This window comes from Oncorhynchus masou, chromosome 18 (genome assembly GCF_036934945.1).
Source record: "Oncorhynchus masou masou isolate Uvic2021 chromosome 18, UVic_Omas_1.1, whole genome shotgun sequence".
Taxonomy (NCBI): domain Eukaryota; kingdom Metazoa; phylum Chordata; class Actinopteri; order Salmoniformes; family Salmonidae; genus Oncorhynchus; species Oncorhynchus masou.
The window spans coordinates 74,471,989-74,482,045 of NC_088229.1; the positions used below are offsets into that span (position 1 = coordinate 74,471,989).

The 10,057-nt window shown below is 43.1% G+C and overlaps 1 protein-coding gene across 2 annotated transcripts; it reads left to right on the forward strand.

The window, feature by feature from the left end:
* The first annotated feature begins 632 nt into the window (after window positions 1-632).
* LOC135505263 (cofilin-2-like) lies at window positions 633-9,844 on the forward strand. 2 transcript variants are annotated; one of them, XM_064924473.1, is made up of 6 exons: window positions 633-656; window positions 2,024-2,111; window positions 6,221-6,379; window positions 6,974-7,113; window positions 7,423-7,499; window positions 9,062-9,844. In XM_064924473.1, exons 2-6 carry the CDS (start codon window positions 2,109-2,111, stop codon window positions 9,175-9,177), a joined length of 495 nt encoding a protein of 164 aa, XP_064780545.1. In that variant the 5' UTR covers window positions 633-656; window positions 2,024-2,108; the 3' UTR covers window positions 9,178-9,844. The 2 variants fall into 2 exon arrangements, with proteins under 2 accessions (XP_064780545.1, XP_064780544.1); XM_064924472.1 differs by lacking the exon at window positions 633-656 and adding an exon at window positions 1,757-1,775.
* Window positions 9,845-10,057: the final 213 nt, after the last annotated feature.

Below are 10,057 nucleotides of genomic sequence, written 5' to 3' on the forward strand. Positions count from 1 at the left end.
TACTGGAGGAAGAGATGAGACAACTCTAGTACTGGAGGAAGAGATGAGACAACTCTAGTACTGGAGGAGGAGATGAGACAACTCTAGTACTGGAGGAGGAGATGAGACAACTAGTACTGGATGAGGAGATGAGACAACTCTCGTACTGGAGGAAGAGATGAGACAACTCTAGTACTGGAGGACTGAAATGGGAGACGAGTGCACCCCCTAGTGTTTCTGTATGTTTGTTCTTCTGGAACTAGAGACAAATACAGGAGCTCGTGCAAGTTTGTCTGTCTGTCTGTCTCTCTCCCTCTCTTCCAGTTAATGGAACAGAGACAGGTTAACGCAACAACAGGATTTGAACGTCTGTCCGTAATGTTACTTGATTGGTGGTTAGGTTATTAGCTGGCCAACCAGCGCTATGATTTGTTAGACCTCTCTTTCTCTCTCTCTCTCTCCCTCTCCCTCCCCTTCTACCTACCTCTTTCTCCCTCCCTCTATCCCTCCGTCTCTCTTTCTATTCTTTCTCTCCTCCTCTCTTTCTCTCCCCCTCTATCTTGTCAGACCACACCTCTCTTTCTCTGACTCACATTCTCTTTCCCCACCGCCTGCCCGCCCTCCCCCTCTCTCACTCTTTCTCTGTCATTGAAGGTGGAAGGCCTCTCTCTCACCAGGTAAGACTGTCAATGCCACACCTCTTTCCAGGTGCTCACATTCCTCCTCCTAACAGAACAGGTTCTAACCTGTCCTCGTCAGCAAACTAACTACACCCTTACCAGATGTCCTCGTCAGCTAACTAACTACACCCTTACCACATGTCCTCGTCAGCAAACTAACTACACCCTTACCACATGTCCTCGTCAGCAAACTAACTACACCCTTACCAGATGTCCTCGTCAGCTAACTAACTACACCCTTACCACATGTCCTCGTCAGCAAACTAACTACACCCTTACCACATGTCCTCGTCAGCAAACTAACTACACCCTTACCACATGTTCTGGTCAGCATAGGCAGTCCTATTCTCTTCTTCTAGTGCCCATAAAGCAGGGTGTAGGGTCCCATTGGGGATGTACTGTTGACTAGTGCCCATAGAGCAGGGTGTAGGATCGACCAGTGCCCATAGAGCAGGGTGTAGAGTCCCATTGGGGATGTACTGTTGACCAGTGCCCATAGAGCAGGGTGTAGGGACCCATTGGGGATGTACTGTTGACCAGTGCCCATAGAGCAGGGTGTAGGATCCCATTGGGGACGTACTGTTGACCAGTGCCCATAGAGCAGGGTGTAGGATCGACCAGTGCCCATAGAGCAGGGTGTAGGATCCCATTGGGGACGTACTGTTGACTAGTGCCCATAGAGCAGGGTGTAGGATCCCATTGGGGATGTACTGTTGACCAGTGCCCATAGAGCAGGGTGTAGGGCCCCATTGGGGACACAGTCCAAGTCAAACCCAGTTTCTCAGAAACAGAAGATGAAGGTACCCTTTAAAGATGTCACCCGTCCTCTGGTATGTGATATGTGTGTTTAAGACTCTTCGTGTGTCTGATTATGGTCCTATAGTGTCACAGAGTTTGAAGTTATCAGACAGTTTCTATTCCCACAATGCAGAGGGTGAGATAACCATTAAAAGGTCCAACCCCTTTACTTCTCTGCTCTTCTTTCAACCTTTAGTCACGTTGAATATGTCTAAATATGTCTAAATATTGGTTCTCTATATAAGGCTTGTGATTCCCCAACTCCGCCCACCAGCCAACATTGGCTCCCACTCACCTGTGTAATTATTACCTATTAAGGTAATTTAAATGACTTGATTTGCGTAAAGTGATAGCTTAGAGTGTTTATAAATATAGTAGCTAAGGTTAAACAAAAAGTTGAACAACAACAAAGAGTTTTTAAATGTTTTCTTAACATTTAATGTTCTTGTTTTAACAATGGTATAGCCCCGGGCTACATCAGACATTAGAGGTGAACGGGTAGCTAGCTAGCTGACTGTAACCAAACCTCCCACTTGTTCTACCTGCTTCTTCTTTTTCCGGACCAGACCTCGCTGCTACAGACCAGATAGCACTGCACACACCCATCAGCTATCCTTTCCTGTCTACTTTCTTCACACAACAGCAGTCAAAATGGTGAGTGCTGGAAGTTTCTGCACGGATGTCTTTTTTCTTCTTTCTAAGCCAACCAAATTCTCAGTGTTGTAATATATTTTGTGGGGTTAGAGATTAGGACATGTGCTATGTATGAAACTGAGAGAAATGTTTTAAAATAACTTCAAAATGGACAGTATACCTCTCTCTCCGGTCGAGTATTCCTCTCGATACTACACGGATCATTGTAAGGACAGAACTTGTAACCTCAGTGGGAATCTATTCTGAATCTTTGGCTCTTTTGGCACATTCACAACCTCCAAAGAAAGTGGTCTGATTTTCATTGAAGAAAAACTTCTCTGTTGTTTTCCATAAAAACTCACTTAACCTTCATCAAATGTCAAGAGTTTAATCTTACAATATCTTTGGATTCTTCTGCAAGTAAGGAATAGAACAGTTTTTAGGTTGCATTCGAATTGCCCCGTAGGGCTCTGGTCTAAAGTTGTGCACTATATAGTGAATAGGGTGCCATAGGGCTCTGGTCTAAAGTTGTGCACTATATAGTGAATAGGGTGCCATAGGGCTCTGGTCTAAAGTTGTGCACTATATAGGGAATAGGGTGCCATAGGGCTCTGGTCTAAAGTAGTGCACTACAATAGGGAATAGGGTGCCATAGGGCTCTGGTCTAAAGTTGTGCACTATATAAGGAATAGGGTGCCATAAGGCTCTGGTCTAAAGTAGTGCACTACAATAGGGAATAGGGTGCCATAGGGCTCTGGTCTAAAGTAGTGCACTACAATAGGGAATAGGGTGCCATAGGGCTCTGGTCTAAAGTAGTGCACTATATAGGGAATAGGGTGCCATAGGGCTCTGGTCTAAAGTAGTGCACTACAATAGGGAATAGGGTGCCATAGGGCTCTGGTCTAAAGTAGTGCACTATATAGGGAACAGGGTACCATTGGTGACAGAACCCAAGACATGGACCTGAATGAAAGTAAGGCACTATATATAGAATAATGTGACTATTGTTCTAAGGGCCCAGGTTAAAAATAGTGCACTATATAGGGAATAGGGTGCCATGGGTTATATAACCAGCTCCCTCCTGAGTGTTTAGGATTCGCCAGGGCGGCTATACTACTAGTGCTGACTTGTTCCCCACCATCTCCAGGAATGTGGCTGACAGAGGTCTAGAACATTCACAAGGAAACTAATTCCTATAGAGAGAAACAATATGAAACACTGAAATATCAGAATGAGGTCTAGTTCCTCTGTCTGTACCCCATGTATTTCTCTCTGTCTGTACCCCATGTATTTCTCTCTGTCTGTACCCCATGTATTTCTCTCTGTCTGTACCCCATGTATTTCTCTCTGTCTGTACCCCATGTATTTCTCTCTGTCTGTACCCCATGTATTTTCTCTCTCTACACCCCATGTATTTCTCTCTCTCTCTCTACACCCCATGTATTTCTCTCTCTCTCTACACCCCATGTATTTTTCTCTCTCTACACCCCATGTATTTCTCTCTCTCTACACCCCATGTATTTCTCTCTCTCTACACCCCATGTATTTCTCTCTCTACACCCCATGTATTTCTCTCTCTCTACACCCCATGTATTTCTCTCTCTCTCTGCACCCCATGTATTTCTCTCTCTCTCTCTGCACCCCATGTATTTCTCTCTCTCTCTCTGCACCCCATGTATTTCTCTCTCTCTCTCTACACCCCATGTATTTCTCTCTCTCTCTCTACACCCCATGTATTTCTCTCTCTCTCTCTACACCCCATGTATTTCTCTCTCTCTCTCTACACCCCATGTATTTCTCTCTCTCTCTCTACACCCCATGTATTTCTCTCTCTCTCTCTACACCCCATGTATTTCTCTCTCTACACCCCTCTCTACACCCCATGTATTTCTCTCTCTCTCTACACCCCATGTATTTCTCTCTCTCTCTCTACACCCCATGTATTTCTCTCTCTCTCTCTACACCCCATGTATTTCTCTCTCTCTCTCTACACCCCATGTATTTCTCTCTCTCTCTCTCTACACCCCATGTATTTCTCTCTCTCTCTCTCTACACCCCATGTATTTCTCTCTCTCTCTCTCTACACCCCATGTATTTCTCTCTCTCTCTCTCTACACCCCATGTATTTCTCTCTCTCTCTCTCTACACCCCATGTATTTCTCTCTCTCTCTCTCTACACCCCATGTATTTCTCTCTCTCTCTCTCTACACCCCATGTATTTTCTCTCTCTCTCTACACCCCATGTATTTCTCTCTCTCTACACCCCATGTATTTCTCTCTCTCTCTCTCTACACCCCATGTATTTCTCTCTCTCTCTCTCTACACCCCATGTATTTCTCTCTCTCTCTCTCTACACCCCATGTATTTCTCTCTCTCTCTCTCTACACCCCATGTATTTCTCTCTCTCTCTCTCTACACCCCATGTATTTCTCTCTCTCTCTCTCTACACCCCATGTATTTCTCTCTCTCTCTCTACACCCCATGTATTTCTCTCTCTCTCTCTCTACACCCCATGTATTTCTCTCTCTCTCTCTCTACACCCCATGTATTTCTCTCTCTCTCTCTCTACACCCCATGTATTTTCTCTCTCTCTCTCTACACCCCATGTATTTCTCTCTCTCTCTCTCTCTACACCCCATGTATTTCTCTCTCTCTCTCTCTACACCCCATGTATTTTCTCTCTCTCTCTCTCTACACCCCATGTATTTCTCTCTCTCTCTCTCTACACCCCATGTATTTCTCTCTCTCTCTCTCTACACCCCATGTATTTTTCTCTCTCTCTCTACACCCCATGTATTTCTCTCTCTCTCTCTCTACACCCCATGTATTTTCTCTCTCTCTCTCTCTACACCCCATGTATTTCTCTCTCTCTCTCTCTACACCCCATGTATTTCTCTCTCTCTCTCTCTACACCCCATGTATTTCTCTCTCTCTCTCTCTACACCCCATGTATTTTCTCTCTCTCTCTCTACACCCCATGTATTTCTCTCTCTCTCTCTCTACACCCCATGTATTTTTCTCTCTCTCTCTCTCTACACCCCATGTATTTCTCTCTCTCTCTCTCTACACCCCATGTATTTTCTCTCTCTCTCTCTACACCCCATGTATTTCTCTCTCTCTCTCTCTACACCCCATGTATTTCTCTCTCTCTCTCTCTACACCCCATGTATTTCTCTCTCTCTCTCTCTACACCCCATATATTTCTCTCTCTCTCTCTCTACACCCCATGTATTTTTCTCTCTACACCCCATGTATTTCTCTCTCTCTCTCTCTACACCCCATGTATTTCTCTCTCTCTCTCTCTACACCCCATGTATTTCTCTACACCCCTCTCTCTCTCTCTACACCCCATGTATTTCTCTCTCTCTCTCTCTACACCCCATGTATTTCTCTCTCTCTCTCTCTACACCCCATGTATTTCTCTCTCTCTCTCTACACCCCATGTATTTCTCTCTCTCTCTCTACAATTTCTCTCTCTCTCTCTCTCTCTACACCCCATGTATTTCTCTCTCTCTCTCTCTCTCTCTCTACACCCCATGTATTTCTCTCTCTCTACACCCCATGTATTTCTCTCTCTCTCTCTCTCTCTCTACACCCCATGTATTTCTCTCTCTCTCTCTACACCCCATGTATTTCTCTCTCTCTCTCTACACCCCATGTATTCTATTATACTCATTGTCAAATCCAACTTTAGGACAACGTTCAGATTTAGAATCTAGTGCTGACTTGTTCCAGTCTGACTGGAATGTGACAGACTGAAGCCTCCACCGTTTTCCTAAGGCTACAACACACCAATAGCGTTAGTCGGCTGAGAGTACTTGCGAAGCAGCACATTTTTTTTCATGTAGAATCGAGTGACATTTGTTGGGAGTCAGACATCAATAGTGCGCTGAGAGATCGGTAGACTAACGGGAGATCCACATTCCTCTGACTCTTCTTCTCTCGTTTGTGACCGTTGTATTCTTCTTCTCTCTTTTGTGACCGCTGTCTTCTTCTTCTCTCCTTTGTGACCGCTGTCTTCTTCTTCTCTCCTTTGTGACCGCTGTCTTCTTCTTCTCTCCTTTGTGACCGCTGTCGTCTTCTTCTCTCCTTTGTGACCGCTGTCGTCTTCTTCTCTCCTTTGTGACCAGGCCTCTGGAATAGCGGTCCACGATGATGTCGTTCTCACATTTGACAAGATCAGAGTTCGCCTCCAGGGGGCTGACAAGCAGGAGCAGCTGAAGCTGGTGCTCTTCAAGATCAGCGACGACGGGAAATGTATCATTGTGGACGAGGACAAGTGCCTGAAGGTCAGAGGAGCCATATAATATAATATAATATATAATATATAATAGTAATGTCATTTAGCAGACATTTTGTTTTTACGTATGGGTGGTCCCGGGAATCGAACCCACTGCCCAGGTCGTTGCAAGGACCGTGCTCTACCAACTCAGATCCAGAGGACCGCATAGTTAGGCATTCTACGCTGTTCTTCATTTATGTTTCCTCAACTCCTTGCATCCTCTCTCCTTGCATCCACTCTCCTTGCTTCTTTCTCAATTATTTTTATTTTTATGTAGAATAAGGTCCAAGAAAGAATTTAAAGGGTTGTGTACTAAATCTCTCATATGCTATCTTGTTCTTATTCTAGACATTTACTTACACATAGCATTGTTTAAAAACTCTGAACGTTTTATAATATAATGTAATTGGGAGCTAACATGGTTGCCATGTTATCATCATGTATATTAATATTAATTAATATTCATATTAATGCATTAAAATATAGAAAACCACAATGTCCAAGCTTTCTTACTTTTATTGCTATTGGGGGTTGTAACGTGAGCATCTAGAGAATAAAAACCACTATATAATTGCAGTTAATTAATCAATTACCAATTAAGGTCAAGGACCTGAATGGGGAGGAGGACGTATTCAGGAAGATCGTCAACATGATGCCGACAGATGACTGCCGTTATGCCCTGTACGACTGTTCATGGGAGAGCAAGGACAGCCCCAAAGAGGACCTGGTCTTCATCATGTGGTAGGTTGGGCCATAACCCCGTAGTACGGTTCCTGGGAGAGCAAGGACAGCCCCAAAGAGGACCTGGTCTTCATCATGTGGTAGGTTGGGCCATAACCCCGTACGACGGTTCCTGGGAGAGCAAGGACAGCCCCAAGGAAGGTGATAGGTGGAAATAGAAACACAAGGACATGCACTGTACACCATACATAACACTACCATGTCAGCCATTTTGAGTGGAGGGAGTAAGAGAGAGGTTTTGAACATTGCCTCAAGGCAGAATGTTTGGGAGTACTTTCTAAACGTAGTATTCTTCTGTTTGAATCGCAGGGCTCCAGAACACTCAACGATCAAAAAGAAAATGAAATACGCCAGCTCTAAGCAATACATTAAAGCAAAGTTCCAAGGTAAGAATTTGGGTTGGCTCAGTTCTGTTTCAACACTTTCACCCAATCACCTTTCCAGCATCGGGGGGGGGGGGGGGTGTGTGTGTATGTTCATTAGGTAATAAATGGAATAAAATGGACTGAAACAGGGAGAGATTGCAGGGACTTGTCCAATAAGATACTCTCATTTTCAAACGCCGCCTATTGCATGCTAGAATTGGCAGTTTGCTACATCAATTTTTTGATTTATAGATAAATCATTTACACATTGATTCTTGAAAAATATAAATTTCTAAATAGGTCTTGACCTTAGTTCAACTGTCATTCAAAGTAGCGGGTTCAGAACATTTTGATTGGGATGGCCAAGGTGGCGTACAGACCCAGTTCAGGGGGTCCAGAACATTTTGAACCTTAATCGTTGCAAGGTGGATTTTTCTTCTTCTCTATATTATTATAATGGTTCAACACATGAAATGCTTTAGATTAGGTTTGGTCCATTTACCTGTTTAAATCAATTCCAAAAGTCTTGTTAGTGTTTGCGATCGGTAAATTCACTTGAAAGTGCCATTCAGAGGTCGAATTATACTGTGATATTTGTGGGTCTCTATGTTTTTTTTCCTCCAATGTAAAAATACATCGGCTTTATAGTGAAGACATAATGGGTCAACACAACCAGTCATGTTTTCATCTGATTGTGAAAAACAAATCACTTCAAAAGTAGGTTAAGTAGGTTACCTGCACAAGTCCGGCATCCCAACAGTCCGGCATCCCAACAGTCCGGCATCCCAACAGTCCGGCATCCCAACAGTGCACAGTGCACCCGTCATTTCAATGGAAAAGGACATGTATTACAAACACCATCTATAGTGACACCCAGCCTATAAAGTGGTGTGTATTCATGGATGTCAAGGGGAGGCAGCTTCCATCCCCAAAACAATTACCCATTTTTTTTAATAACGTCGCATTAGTGTCTGTTTCATAATTTTCCTTCAATTCTCAAGAGGCTGAATCTACAGTGGGGCAAAAAAGTATTTAGTCAGCCACCAATTGTGCAAGTTCTTCCACTTAAAAAGATGAGAGAGGCCTGTAATTTCCATCATAGGTACACTTCTACTATGACAGACAAAATGAAGAAAAAAAATCCAGAAAATAACATTGTAGGTTTTTTTAATGAATTTATTTGTAAATTATGGTGGAAAATAACTATTTGGTCACCTACAAACAAGCAAGATTTCTGGCTCTCACAGACCTGTAACTTCTTCTTTAAGAGGCTCCTCTGTCCTCCACTCGTTACCTGTATTAATGGCACCTGTTTGAACTTGTTATCAGTATAAAATACCCCTGTCCACAACCTCAAACAGTCATACTCCACTATGGCCAAGACCAAAGAGCTGTCAAGTAGTAGTCTAAGCCAGGTCCTCCAGAACAGACACACCACTGCAGCATGGGTTACGAAACCAACTGATATTTCAGCACCACTCTCCTCTATTTTTAATCTCCAATAAAACCAAAACTAAAATATGTGAGGAGTGGGATTCCTTAATAAAGAGAAATTGACTGACTTGTTCTCGTGTGTTTCACAGGTCTGAAGTTTGAGTGGCAGGTGAACGACATGTCAGACGCCAAAGACAGCTCCGTCTTCATCGATAAACTGGGAGGGAGAGGAGTCGTTAAAAAACTGGAGGGGAGAGAGGTCTGAGGTCCTGACTCCTGACGCCGCCGTACAACACGGAAACAAAACCAGACCTGGGTTCAAATACTACTCAAATCCTTCAGATACTTTCAGCGTTTGCTTAAGCCTGCCAGGTGGGCTTTAATTTTTTTTTTTTACGTTTAAGACTTTTCTATTACTTCCGTTGCAACAAGTTCAATCAAGTATTTGAGTTCGAATAGTGTTTGAACACAGGTCTGGTCAAAACACCAATGCAAAAGCAGCCCACTTCCTGTATGTTCAAATGAACTGTCCATCAACAGAGTATGGTATTTGATTTGGTCTTTTTTTAAACTCCCTTGTTCAATGGCAGATTGGTAATAAAATAGCTACTCATGTAGTTGATAAATGCCATACTTTTCCCAGACTGCTTCATGATTTATACAAATGAACATTAATTTTCTTGTAGCTTGGCATCTTAGTATCATCCTTGAATGGGATTTTTTTGTGTTTGTTGGTATCCTGTGTCTATTGACTCTGTTCCAGACCAATCATCTGATGTGATTTCAATCATATTATTCACATACCTTCAATGTTTGCTGATGTTTTGTTGAAATTTTGAAAATGTCACTATATTGTTAAAAAAAGGAAGATAGCTCTGCAGAATGTTGATGACAAACTCCACCACTTCATAATAAAGAGAAAGTGAACTCCCCTGTCTGTTTATCTGTGCAATATTCTATTTGATATCAGAGATTGACAGTAAGGTTTGCATTACTGTCTGGGGCAATTGTCAACAGGGCAAGTTAAGCCTGGTCTGTTGGTTCTGGTGTTGTACTTTGTATTCCATGTTATAGAGAAGCTCCTCAGGAACACAGAACACTTTATTGTATGAAAATACAGTGTTTTCCACGAACACATGGAGTAG

Bases quoted from the DNA above. Each gene is read 5' to 3' on its own strand.
- LOC135505263 (XM_064924473.1), top strand. The intron at 7,114-7,422 runs GTAGGTTGGGCC...TTTGAATCGCAG, and splicing joins GACCTGGTCTTCATCATGTG to GGCTCCAGAACACTCAACGA. The intron at 7,500-9,061 runs GTAAGAATTTGG...TGTGTTTCACAG, and splicing joins CATTAAAGCAAAGTTCCAAG to GTCTGAAGTTTGAGTGGCAG.